Consider the following 14,483-nt stretch of genomic DNA (forward strand, 5'->3'; position numbering starts at 1 on the left):
TTGGCTTTAATGCTGGAAACTCTGCACATTCTGCAAATGGTGTCACGCGCTGCCTCTCTAGTAGAACTAAGTTGAACAACACATACCACTGGCTGGGTTCATAAGGTTCTGTTGCTGGACTGGCACAGAGCTGGGAGGGGGAGGCTGGTTCATCTGGAGAAGAGCCTTACGAGGATCCTGCCAAGTGGTGGTCTGATCGATGTGGCTGTAAAGAGAGAAGATAGCCCCAAAAAAAAAAAAAAAAAGAAAAATTACCATCAATGTTTTGTTTTTTTTTCAACCAGTAATCAGCAGTGAGTTCAAACCGGAGGCCGTATCAATGTGAAACAGAAGGTCACAAGCAGGAATTAATGACTCAGAGCAGTCTGTAAATGATGACTGTTACAGGAAACCAAACAGAACTGTGTCTATTTGGCCCAGTTTGAAACCACAATTCAATACAGACGTTTTTAAAACTTTTGTTTACATTAGACGGGGATATTTTTCCTTGTTAAAATGACACATTATGAGTAAGAGTGAAGCAAAACACCTTGAAGTGAGTTAAAGTTGAGTTATAAATAAACAACACAGTTAACAAATAAATGAGGCCAAAATCAAAACAGTAGTCGACAACTGAAAACAAATCAAGCCGAGCTGACAACTTCTGCCGAAAGAGGCCACGATTGGCTTCAAAACAACCATTGTAACGTCAAACAATGTTGCTCCATCTATTTCCTGGCTCATCTCTGCCGGGACAGGACTGGGGGAGTCGGGGGAGAGGAGGGGAGGGGAGGGGAGGGAGGGCATTGTGTTGCGTTCTGTGGAGGCATTGATAATTAGTGCTTTGTTGGTACTTGTTGCTTGATTAAGATGGAAAGCTAATACAGGAAGCCCTCCTCTCCTGAGCAGGACCCTCTCTATTGAGGGAGGGTCAGTCCCAGGGCTCAACGCAGGGGGTCCTTTTTTCCTGGAAGCGGCTCGGACACTGCGGAGTGTCAGGGGCTTTAACAATCTGGCGCCACATTTACAAAGCTTTCACCTGCTTGACAAAGGCGCAGACTGAGCTACGACCTAAAAGCACACTATTCACTCGTTCTTTTTTTTGTTTTGTTTTTGTTGTGGTTTTTTTTTTTTTTTTTTGGTTTTGTTTTTCTGAACCATCCCATTTAAGAGACCTCCCTCATCTCAAACAAATAGGCACCAAACTCCAGCGGCTTGTTTATGCAAAAACCGCAACTCTTGCATTTGCGTAGTGACTGAATTACTTCAACCCAAAACAAAGAGTTTATTTATAATGCAATTAAATATTACCCTTAGCGATCTATTATACTCTGTGTTCTGGATGCGCTCTTCCCAAGCACCCTACTTTCTCATTGAAGCTGGCTGTTAATTTGATCCCAGAGCGCCATTAGCACAGATTTTGGAACAGCTGGGTTGAAGTGAGAGATTCAGAGCGTTTCTCTTGGCCTCTGCGGTAATCCCAGCCTGCCTGTCTGCTCTCTATCCCAGGCCAGAGAGCGAGAGGGCCTGACTCAGCACTCCTCCCCCTGACACAATGCAACCCATTTTGAAGCCCCCTCTTGTTTATGCTTTATTGATCAAAGGAGCTGCCAAATCCCCTAGCGAACCCTCCCCTCCCTCCCCCCCAGCCCTCACACACACAAACACCACAAACCAAGCAAAATAGCTGGAACTGCTCAGACTGGAGGGGGCCCTTGAGAAAGAGAGGTCATAGGGAGCGGGGGGGGAGACAACTACAGAAAAGAAAAAAAAAGAGTGAAAGAGTTAAAAAAAAAAAAAAAATCTACGGAAGCAAATCCTTTTGAATTCTATTGGCTGTATGAGTTGCTGTGGTTCTGTTACAGTCTGAGCACCCACCCTGCCCCCTTCGCTGCCTCCTTCCCACTCTGGAAACTATGACATTTATTATAGAGGGGAGGGAAGAACAGGGGAGGAGACTGGGAGACGAGCACTGGGATCAGGGAAGGGAGGGTTTATTGTAAATGAGGGGCCTGCACATCCTGGCACACCAATGCCAAACAGAAACGCTACAAAACACGGACAGAAATAAGCAACCTCAAAGCAGCCCCTTCAGCATGCGATTCTCAGTGTTGTGCACAGATGAAAGTACAAATATTGAATTTTCTATCAAACACTCGGCCCGAGATGCAAACTTTTGCAGCTCAGATCAATCACAACTGATGTAAACAAAGCCGGCAGAGGCGATGCTAATCAAAAACCCCTCTGATGAAATCTATGAGAGCTTCCAACTCAGCCAGCCCTGTATGCGGGAACCGAGGGAACCGGTAAATGAGTTACCAAGTGCCAGTAATTCATCACCGGGTTTTAAAACGAAAAGATAATCCATTCACTCAGCCTACCCCACACCCTATATGGCCAGCAATGCGTTGCTTCCTGTAGGCGAAACATAAAACAAAACAATCTCATGGCAACTGTTGGGACGGCTGGAGGCCACCAGTTGCTGTTAGGAATTGCTGATGAACTGCAACCTCCACGGTCACAACTGCTCGGTGTTGTCTTTACATGTCTCTGACACCACGACAAGCTCAGCAAGGCGACCACCGCACCCTCCCCCAGACTGCATCCCTGGGGTTGGGCAGAGAAATATGGGCTGAGGGTCCAACCTCATCCACACAAATGGAGTTAAATTTAACAACAATATTTATATTTTCAACTAATTCTGCTGTCTTGTAACAGTGCTACAAGTGTTTGGTGTCCAAACTCAGAAGATAAACTGTTAAAAGTAAAACTATATTCCTCAAGTTGTAACTTTTCACCAACTAGCAACGGCTGTTAATGTTCATGCAGGACGAAACGACAAATTTCTACAACCGAATTCCAATGCATAAGAGATTAAATTATTAAAATGGAACACTGGGGAGAACATTTTCAGATTAAAAATCAGTTTTTCCAACATACTATAATATATATAGTGGAACAAATCCATGTATCTGCATTATTATGGACATGGCTATAATCTCACATTTGATATTCTGTCACAAATCAGCAAAGACAAACTGGAACCCGTCATTAGCTTCCCCAGAGAAACGCGTCTGTAAATGGCCGAGTGACTGCAGCGAAGGAGAGCGCTGTGGTTCAAACGTGACCCGTTATCAACTGGGTTTGCCTGTAATATGGAGCGTTACTTGCTAATTTTTGCTCAAGCTGTCATCATGGTCGCCTGTGGCTTAGCAGACTACAGAGTTTGACTCCTGATCCATCCCAGCACTTGACCTCTCTTTGACCGATGGGCCCAGTTATCAAGGCCATGTTTATTGTGCCCACGTTATTTATAATGTGTCCTGCTGAGCAGAAGGGAGGGACACCTTCCGCATGAAACCTAAACTTGACTTTACTTAAATAGCACGCGACTTTTCTGCTGTGCAATGATCATATGCGTCTATACAAAGAACATTCAAGACTTCTCTCCATGACTGGATCTAAAACGTGTACTGGATTAAGCTTCAAAGAGTAACTTGTAAGTTTCCTTTCAGAGATCTAAGCGAAGACATCTGCACACTGTACTTGTTTCACAGGATTCATCTGATAACTGTAGTATGACAAACTAGTATGACAAACAAAACGGCCGCCTGTTTACACTCGTGAACTGTGGTGTTTACACCTGGCTTTGGGGGAGAATGCTCGACCCAAAAATAAATCAGCTCTGAGGTTTAAATGTCTCCAAATAAGCTCTGCTACCTGCAAAAACAGCAGATCAAAAGCTTGATTTGAGGCCAGACTGAGTCTTTACTCGGCTGAAATTGCCGCTCTTCGAAGCCAGATGTCAAAAAGCTACATTTCACTGGTGTAAAAAAAAGGGGAGTGAAGCTATGGGGAGTGCAAGCAATGATGAAACACTCCCACAGCTGAGTTGTCAAATGTTAAAAATGGGATCCTCAGGCCACAGGGGCTCCACCCTGGGAGTATGTGCTTGGAAGGTGGTTGAAGCCGATGACTAAAGACTGCACTGAGGGAGGCCAGATGTAATCAGGCCTCTAAGATGAGGATGACCACCTCCACTTTGGTTGACTGGGGATGCCTGGCTGCCTCTCTATCAGCAGGACATCATCAAGAGAGATTATTGGGGCAACCTCTGTGACCCTATTGTGGCTTTAAGTTTCCTTTTGAAGGACGGTTTGTATCGTCCTACTTACTAATGAAGAAAAGCGCCAGAACAGATTGTAGCTCAGTTTTACTGCTGATTTTATCTTCCAAAACTAATTCATTTTAGGGACTGCCATGTCCCAATATACAAATGTTTTATTTATTTTTTGATCAATTTGCACAAATACTGCATTTACTATATTTTAAGACTTTCTTGCAATGTCACACATTATAGCTAAGATTTACACATCCTTCACTAAGTAAACACATTTACAAATTTGTTATTTAAGTGCTATTTGCCAAGAGTTGTCAGTATTTTTGGGAACTCTAAACCCCACCTGGGAGGGTCCACTTCTCAGATACTACATCTCTGTGGAGATGCCCTCAGTGACAGTGGATGTATTGATGTCTGAAACAGAGGTGTTACATCAAGACTTTGGTAAACACCAGTCTGACTTTCTCACAGTCCCGCTTGTGTACTGAGCTTACAGGCCACAGTTGAACAGGAAGGTTCTTGTCTGTGTGTGGTCAATAAACCAAAAGTTTGTCAAACACAAAGTTGCTCCAAATGAGGGCTTCACGCAGGCTTACAGCGCAGTCTTCCCAGCACCATTTGTGACCGACCAAAGGTTCAAAACAGCTGGGTATGAAATCCAATAGGTGTTTTTAGCATTTTAAGTTTTATGCAGAGTTGCAGTCACTTTGATAACAATCAATAGCGAAAATATTTAGGTATTAAGCATGTTATGTATACTACCACTCAAAAGTCTGGGGTCATTTAGAAAATGCCCTTATTTTTGAAAGAAAAGTCTTTTTTTTCCCAATGACAATAACGTTAAATGAATCAGAAATACAGTCGAGACATTGTTAATGTGGTAAATGACTATTCTAGCAGGAAATAGCTGATTTTTTATGGAATATCTCCATAGAGGTACAGAGGAACATTTCCAGCAACCATCACTCCTGTGTTCTAATGCTACATTGTGTTAGCTAATGGTGTTGAAAGGCTAATTGATGATTAGAAAACCCTTGTGCAATTATGTTAGCTCATGAATAAAAGTGAGTTTGCATGGAAAATATGACATTGCCTGGGTGACCCCGAACTTTTGAACAGTAGATTACATGAGATGCTGAGTATTAGATTAACAATGCAAGCAAAAATCAATTTTTGACACTGGACCCATGATAATTACGATTACAGCAAACAATATGCTTATTTCTAAGCAACCACTGCATTTGTGTGTGGACTTTAGGTATTGCAGAAGTTAAATTATGTTTTGGGTGTGATGTACGCACAGACAGGCACAGGTTATTTCACTGGAATACTGATAATCATGTAGAAAATGGCAAACAGTCCCAGCCTTTAAAGAAACAGACATACAACAAAGTAAACTTTTTTTTTTACTTCGTAGGAAAAAGTTTGGATTTTTTGTTTTACACAAGCCAAATATTCCATTGAAGTTTCATTAAAATCTCATAGTTCAAATCAGCATATCCAGTTCCAAACAAACACTTTGATTTATCCAGCTCACATTAGGGGTCCCTGCCTTGTAGTCAGTGCAGCAGATGTTCAGGAAACCTTAGATACGGTATAGTGAAGCTGGACTATTTATCTATTTAGTGTTACCCGAGACAGCGCTGCTTTATAGTGTAAAAAAAAAAAAAAAAACTGAAATAAAATATAGCCAGTCACAGGAATGGAAGCACTTATCAAACTTCACCACACTGAATAATTTGATCATTTACAACCACTGCTAACTTTAACTAGAAAGAGACAAGTAGGCCATTCACTTTGTGGGACACCAAGCTCATCAAAACAGTTCAGAATCTAATTGAGAAAAGACAAAAGTGTCCATCAGCACTGAGCTCTACCTGCCCCTGAGGGCAAACAATAGCTTCTACCCCCCCAAAAGCTTTCTTCTGCTCAGGGCTGACTTCCCACGAACTAAAAGCTCTTTCAAAGCTGCATTTAATAAGGGCCCGGAAACGGTGATTACCCCTCCTAGTTCACCGGTGTGTCTAAATTAGAAACCTTCATTAGTTTATGACCCAGCCCTGGAGACCAGCCCTGCCCCCGTCCCAGCACCAAGCAAGGTGACCCAACCTTCGTGCCCCTGCTGTCATAAATCAAAGGCCACTGCAAACTGCTGGAAGAAAGAGGAGGAAAGGTCAGCAGACTTTGTTGACATTCTCCTACTCTTTGTTTTTATTGAACAGCCAAAACAACAAAAAAATTTGTGAGGTTTTTTTGCACAATGGATCATATTTGTCTCATATTCCCATTGGGGCTGCTATGACTGATTATTCACTATGAAGCTTTTTTTGTATTTTTTTTAACCCGTGTTTTTCTCTCAATAGATGCCTGAAAAGATATATCAAATTTGCAGCTTTATGTTTTTTTTACAGAATAACCAAACAATTAGTCAGTGGTGTTATACTTGCTATTAGGATCACTGATTAGACTTAAGACCAAACTCCGACCTGAACAACAGCTGTACGTTTCAGGTGCGAAGAACACGGTTAAACTCCCAGCAAAGCCGCTGCTCCCTCACCGCCATCTTTATACTTCATGTCAGCCATTTGTCTATTTTAGGAAGGACTCACATGAGTCTCAACAGGCCTGTGGTCTGAATAAAGATCACTGTTTCACTGCTGGAACAAAGGGAGGGCCAGAGTTTCTCTTGGCCCCTCTTCTAGTCATCTCCACATGGCTGCCATTTAACTCCATTGACACAAAAGAGGCACCATCACAGAGCCACGGCTCCATTCACAGCAAAACGGAGCCTGACTTTTAAAGGGAGTGGCAATCTGCGGGGCTGTCGTGACTCACACAAGCCAATCATCCCCAACTCTATAATCCTATAGTGCACTAATAAACAACACAGGAAGAAGGAGAAACAGCATCTTTGAGGGGGAAAAAAAAGAAAACTTTCACCCTGAGTTGATTTATCTCTAAGGACAACAGCGGTCACCGGAGTGAAATGTGAGCCCCCACTCTGTGCTGGGCTCTGCTCTGCTAGCTGGTGACCGACTCCCCACCCCCAACCAGTCCATCCACCCACCCACCTACCCACCCACACACTCTCTGGCTCGGCTTCACTCCCTCCTGCAACACGTCTCGGTCAAACAACCCCTGTTTATAAATAGGGGAGTGTCTTTTCCAGCAGCTCTGCCGTGGACGCCTTTATTCCTGATCAAATATCTGCACTTTGATGTGCAGCGTATGGAAGACGTCTCCTCGTGTTTTCCTTTCTGAAACACAAACACCCTTACTCTGGTTGTTTAACAGTTTGTTACAGTGATTTAAATGTTTTCCATTGAACAAGTCCAGAAGTTTATATCAAGTTTGTTGTGAGTAGAAAGCTAAATAATCCTCTAATTCAGTGCTATAATCTAATATATTTATTTTCTATGAATATTTTACCAGTTAAGCAATTGTTTTTGTAACAGTCTACACTTGAAAATTGAACATTGCACAGTAGAAACTTATATAGAAAATATTATCTTACATGCTTTTTTATGCTTTATGATAAATGCTTTCAGTCTTTTCTGTTGTTTTCTAGTTGTATTTTTGGAAGGGATCGTACACAAAAACTGCATAAAGAAGTTCTTGCTGTTAAGGTTTAGAGGATTAGTTTGTATTATTCTGCTCCAAATTCTGGATTTTGCATCTTACAATTTACCAACTGATAAGTGAAACATAGTAACTTCCTACCTGCAGTCTTCAATATTAAACAGTAGAAAAAAACTCAACTAAAAATTTGACAACTATTGCTGTTTCCATTCTAAAATGATGGATATGTTCCTACAAACAATAACAACACTACATAGTACAATTTTTTCTTCAAACTACACTTTACAAATTAAGTTTCCAAACAACTGCAAAGATCCTGGGAGAGTCTTTGAGGAGAAGGTTTTCATTCTCTCACCCCCCCAGTCCTTTCTTGATTTTAGAAGAGCCTCTTCAAAATGGGCCAGATGTTCTCCAGATGTGCGACCTTAAAACATCTGGTAATGAAAGCTCCCTTTTTTGATCCGAGTAAATTTGAGGCTATCATGTTTGCTCAGACTCCATGTCAGAGAGTAACATTTCCTAGAAGTGACAACATTTTGCCTTCCAGTGGAGCGACAATGACTTTCAATGTCAGATCTTCTCTAAATATGAGCTGCTGGGCATTTCATAAACTCCGGAGCGTTGCACAATGAGCGGACTATATTAACATAAATTGTTGACAAAGACGTCACTTTTATGAATAATTCAAGAGATCTTTTTTTTTTTTGCAGAACTGCAGACAATAAAGGAGCTACAAGAATAATAATAAACACATAAGAACAAAAAAGCCTCACAAGCCACAATATTTCAGATAAACTAGGAGAAACCGAAGAGCCTCTGGTTGCCTTTGAGCTACAATTTGGAGTTTACTTTGAGTCATTAATGTGGAGAAGATCTGTTGGTTAGCAGATGAGTTTTGCAGAACTGTCAGTCCTTTGCTGTCTGGGGCAGCTACAGTGGTCCATTGTTTCTACTGAAACCTGAGACCAAGAAAAAGGAACACTACATACAGCAGCAGTCCCTCAAAAGACTCCTCTTGTTTGCAGAGGCCACCAAATTTAATAACCTACAATTTAACTATTGCAATTGTCTCTTTCTGTGCACACTGGCCACTATTGTGAACCGTAGCACATTTGGAAGTCATTGTCAGCATAATGTACACTGAACAAAGCTGTAGTATGAGACACTGCTGGTAACTTGGACTTGTCTTAGTCATTACTGGAAACTAATGTTTCCATTCTTACCAAAGTTTTTAACCATTACTGGTAATACTTCATAAGCTGCACACTGTTCCTTTAGACTGCTGTTGCACCATAAGAAGATGCTTAATTTTAATGTAAATACTGTCTGTGGGTGGTTGTTTCTTTGTTTTGAACAGTTCATGACCTCTTTAAACACACTCCTTTGGTTGACTGGACGAACTGGGGTGACACATCGACATTATCGTGAGAAACGTTCTGATGACTAACACGGTTTTGGTAAATTAAGCAACACCGATTTTCAAGCGTAGGAACAACATGTCTTGCTAAGATTAGACATCACAGACGAGCATTTTCTTACTCCTGACATCATCTTAGTAAATGGAGAGATTCACTGATGACTCTTATGTGCTCTCCACTATTTTCAAAAACACATTCTTTCAAGCTGCAGGGATTTGTCCAAAGACTATAATGTAAAGACACTTGCGTGCCAGCATACTTACTTGAGGAAGTATCTCTGGCCGGAGGCGGTCTTGGCCATCTCCCACCCGGCAGGCAGGGGCGCGTCATCGGGAATCTCATAAGAAGACTGACGGAGATGTTGAGGGGAGGCACCTGCTGAGGCCATGCCAGACAGGGAGCCTCCAGAAACGGCTCCCAGCTGCAGGGAGGCCGGGGACGAGTGTGCACGGACGTGGTGGGGGGTGAGCACGCCGCCACTCCCAGCATCAGTGCTGGCCTGTTGGGGTTGGAGGAGACACAGTGTGAATTCAATCCCATCGTCTCTGCAAGTGATATGGTTTCCCTTTGGGAGTTTTGTGTGACTATCTTAACTTAAAATTAGACTCCAGTTGTCCGGTTTCATGACATGCAATTGAATGTGATAAGAAAACTAGCATAAGTATTTATAAATATAAACAAACGTTTGTGTTGGTTTTTTTTTCATTTTCAACATTTTGGAAATTCGCCAAAAGGGATTGAAACAGCCACAGTTTTAGTTGATTTTATGGTCTTTTCTACATAATTGAACATCCAGTCACTTCTCATACATCACTTTGCCTGAATGATTGTAAGCTGTTGTATTCAAGTGCGTGTGCGGGCATGTTTGGATGTTGTTTGGATCCGGGGAGGGAGATCCGAGGCCTGTGTGGGACAGAGCAGAGCGCAGACTCGCCGCGGCAACCGCGCATGCGCACTCGTTACAAAACTCCAGAGTACCCACAATTATTGGAGGGGGGAAGAAGGGGTGAGGGAAAGAAGGTGGGGGTGGGGGGTTATAGGTTGAATCAAATTGTCACATGTCTTTATTTCTTTGCAAATCATACTGATTCCAAAAAGAAAACACTTTTAGAAACTTTTTGCACAAATTGACTGCTACAATTCTGCAAACAGCCACGAATTACCAAATAAAACATTAATACACATGTGCAGCTTAATTTATCCTGTCTAGGTTCAAGCAATGCAACAGGTTATTATAAAATTTAACTATATTCTCCACTATTTTCCAGTATAAATCCAACCAAATTAGATGCTTTCAGAATGTTTAGAAACACAGCCTCGTGAATAGTGTTGTTGATTTGTTTGTTTTGCCATTAAAATGTGGTAAGTAGATGATAAATCAACACTTTCAAGTGCAAATAACCCTGAAGAAAAGAGGATGGAAGGATTGGCTGAATGTCACCAAACAAACAAAAAAAAAAACATCTCAAGGCCCAGTGTTGATGTTCTAAAGAGTGAAATCTAACTTTGTTTACATACAAATGACGACTAAAAATGGATTCTGAAGGTTAAAAACGACTACAAAGTGAAGGAGCTATCAGGTAGCAGTCTAGGACTGTAGGCCGGAGCCCCACAGGATGGGCCTCGCTTTAATTTCTGAGAAGGGGCAGAGGAGGAACAGGGTGGGCTTACTTGTCTGGAATGGGACTTTGGTTCTGGGGGCTTGAAGAAGGAGTCTGGCAGCTTCCTCATCCTCATGGGCACTGACGGGGGCACGATGGTGTTTTTCGGGTTCATCACGGCGTTAAAAAGCGCCTCCAGGTCAGTCTCCGAGTCGCCCCGTACATGGACGATCTGGTGTCCGGCAGGAGGGTTGTGCTGGCTCGGATCCATATTCCCACTACGAACTTCTTTTTTTTAAAAAAATTAATGTGTCCAAAAATGTTGCGCTCAGAAACTCACCAAAAAACTTGCGCCAATCCCAAACTTTTTTTTCTTGTGCGTTTTTACGCAGCAGGAAATCTGGGAATCTCGACGATACTCAGTAAAAGTTTCCCAGAGTCATTCTAAAGTTCACCAAGTCGAGTAGTTTACTGTCTCCCACAGTGTGTTAGCTGTCGAAATCTGCAGTGAAACACAGCGTTTTCCTGTTGTTTTCTGCTGGCATACTTGTGAATGTAACAAAGCGCATATCTACTCCACACTGGAATCTATGTTGTCGTTCGGCCCCAACTTTTCCCCCCCAACAGGAAAAAAAAAGGGAGGAAAAAACGCAGAGGCAGCCGCAAATGACGGAAAAAACAAAAGTCCAAATTGTCCAAGCTGAAGCTGTAGTGAGTTTTCTTTTACGGGAAAGTCATAGTTAGAAGTACAAATCTCCGCAGCTCACTTTCTGGAGGAGCAAAAAAAAAAAAGTTTTGCTGCAGTCGGCTCTAAACTTTGGGCAGGACATCAAACTTTATGACTCATGGGATGTCTGCTCCAGAGGCGGAGCTTGGCTTTAATTGGGACAAGAGTCTTTAAAGGTACAGTCAGTGCAGGCCAGGAACCCTATTTCCACCAAAACATTAATTAAAAACTGATCAAACCTGCACCAAAATACCCAAGTATGCTTAAAAAATATATGCGCAAATATCCATATTGTAGAGGATTTAAAAAAATTTTTTTTGCTCATTTAATCTTCATGATTATTCTTCCTTGCATATTTACTAAATAATCGAGGCAACAACTGCTGAAAATAAAGTTGCTGGTTTTTTTTTGGCTTCCATATAAAGTGGCCCATATCTGCGTATTAATTTACTAATTTATTAAATTTAACTACAACTTTTGCATGCCAATGCAAAAACTTCAAACGAAAATTTAAGAATTTGACCCCTTCAGAATAAGATATGCAGTAAATACGGCCGCGACAAGTGAAAAGCAACTGAAGTTAGGCGTGAAAAAGAGCATTATAGTGCAATAACTGAGTTTTGCTTAGTATTAATATTATTCATTTTATCACTGCAATAGTCACTTTATGCAAACCCGGTTTACAAATGCATGGTGCACCTAATAAGTCTGCTTATGTTTTTAGTCACTGCTTTAGTTTTTATACATTTTTATACATTGTGTCATTTGGTTAACCCTTAGATGCATAAGTGGGTAAAAATGACCCAGTGAGGTTTTTTTATTGCAATATGAACATATTTCACACATGAAAGCATTCTTGTGTGGACAAAAATATAATACAAACAATAATGCAAATTATTATTCTTAACCAAAATAACAAAAAGGGGCATAAAAACACATTAATTGCAATTAATATGGGTCGTTTTTGACCCACTTACAAAAGAGTGTAGGGTCCTATCACTCATGCATCTAAGGGTTAAGGAGGATCAGCAAAATAAGAGTTTCATTGTCCAGTGTAACATGACAACAAACCTCTTGAATTTTGAATATTATATCAACATGGTTAGTTAACGAGTGAAACAAAATGCTGAACAAATTGAACAAACACGCAAATCTTACACCCTCAAATATGCACATAGAGGTGGAAAATTACTAAACACAAATCTGTCAAAACTAAACAGAAGGTAGCTTCAGTGATTGCTTCATAGTTTTTAATCTGTGCAAGTTTATGCACACTGAGTAATTTAGAGAGATCATTAAAATTATGCCATTAAACATCATTTGGAGCACATTATCTCAGTGCCATGCTTTGGATGATAAGGCAACATACATTTTCCCAAGGATCCAAACAATAATTCAAAAGCACCTTTTCTCTCACTATGTGCTATTTTTCTCTCGCTCTCTCTCTTTCTCTTTTATTTTTATTTTTTTTACAGTGCTCATGAAAAGTAGACCCATGCAGTTCCCACAATTGTTATGCTAATGAGACCCCTCTTCCATTGAGAAATCATTTTGTCAAGATCCACCCTCTTTGGATACAGAGGCTGTGTTTCAGCTTTTCCCATACATCCACTGAATGAATGATTATGAAGCCCCTATTAAATATCCGCAGACACTGTAAAAGCTCCGCAACAGATTAAAGAGCTTCCCTCTGCCAGTCACATATACCTCAGCAGATGCTCAAGTTTGTTCATTTGACTGTTTTTCATTTATATTTGTTTATATTTGAGCTGGAAGTTCAGAAACTTTGCATGCAGCAGGCTGTGGGAATTTAATAACCAAAATTTATTGTTTTTATTTCAAGCACGACTGTAATATGCTGCTCCTGTACCTCTCAGATTCATCCTGTTCTTTTTGATTCAAATCATATTAAAATGATCACTACAATTCAATTTTGAAAGCCTGTAAAATACTGAATGATTGTGCTGCAAGCCCACTTTTTTTTTTTTTTGCATGAATGAATGAAACATTCTGTGCACCCATGCTGCCAGTCAAGAAATGTCCATTGTCTTCATTTTCACATCATTGTAACGCACTCAGACACATTAAAGAGATGGACTGCAGCGTCCCGGCAGCCCTGAGGGGACCACCCACTTAACAGGGGTTTGGTCACTCTGGTCAACATCTCCTCCCGCCTCTGAAAGGTCGGTCTCACTCTGGCTGAGGCTTGTTGGACATCAGTAGGAACGATTTTCTCGGGGCTCCATTTACTGGAATCAATCTCAAGTCCGGAAAGGCAGGGCAGCTGTATCAGTCCACTTTGTTTAAAACGCTCCCGTCTGGTGTTATTATCGGATATAGTGACGCACGGTGTTGCCACAGACAGATGGGCAGATGGGAGCTTGACTGCCCCCTACAGGGTTTGATGTGTGCATACAGTCTGTGGGTGCAGATTCTAATAAACGAACTCATGAAAGGACTCTTTCCTCCTTCTTCCTTCTTTATCTTCTGTTTGCATTGTCTTCAAAATGAATGAATCCATATATACCACAATGGCAATAAGTTACTCTGTGTTTGTTTTTAGTGTTATCATGCATTTCACCCATCCATTTTCCTTTCCCCCCGTTTCCTGTATTTAATTTACATGTAGTTTTGCATTGCATGTATTGTTTAATGACAAATCAACCAATTTTTAAAAAAAACATTGTCTTCTTATGCAATATTTCCAGATCAGTCACTCATCGCTGCACGCTAAATGGACGGCAACAAAACAAGACAAAATGCTCCCAAGATTAAGCTTCAAAACAGAACAAAGCGCAAGCTTGAACTTGCATCTGTGGAAATCTCTTCCCCTTGCTTTCAGCACTCTTGCCCTTTCTTGTTGAGTTTCTGGGTGTTGCGCCGGTTAAGGCTTAAATATCATTATGCTCACCATTGTGTTGTATAATAAGGCTGAGCATTAATGGTAACAGGCCAAAGGCAACAGATTTCAGGGCAAACCTGCAGTACAGCATTTTGAGTGAAAATATCAGTCGGTTCTGTTTGGAGATTTGCATAGACTAAAACATTCTGTACATAAT

General features: G+C 41.2%; 1 protein-coding gene across 1 annotated transcript in view; it reads right to left on the reverse strand.

The window, feature by feature from the left end:
• Positions 1-11,517, reverse strand: part of yap1 (Yes1 associated transcriptional regulator) — a 30,408-nt gene extending 18,891 nt beyond the window's left edge. The window contains exons 1-3 of the mRNA XM_023280482.3: positions 10,768-11,517; positions 9,360-9,595; positions 87-205 (exon numbers count right to left, since the gene is read on the reverse strand). Coding sequence (XP_023136250.1) covers positions 87-205; positions 9,360-9,595; positions 10,768-10,968 — 556 coding nt within the window. The 5' untranslated portion in view covers positions 10,969-11,517. The remainder of the gene's footprint in view (positions 1-86; positions 206-9,359; positions 9,596-10,767) is intronic.
• Between the last annotated feature and the right edge of the window lie 2,966 nt (positions 11,518-14,483).

This window comes from Amphiprion ocellaris, chromosome 7 (genome assembly GCF_022539595.1).
Source record: "Amphiprion ocellaris isolate individual 3 ecotype Okinawa chromosome 7, ASM2253959v1, whole genome shotgun sequence".
Classification (NCBI taxonomy): Eukaryota; Metazoa; Chordata; class Actinopteri; family Pomacentridae; genus Amphiprion; species Amphiprion ocellaris.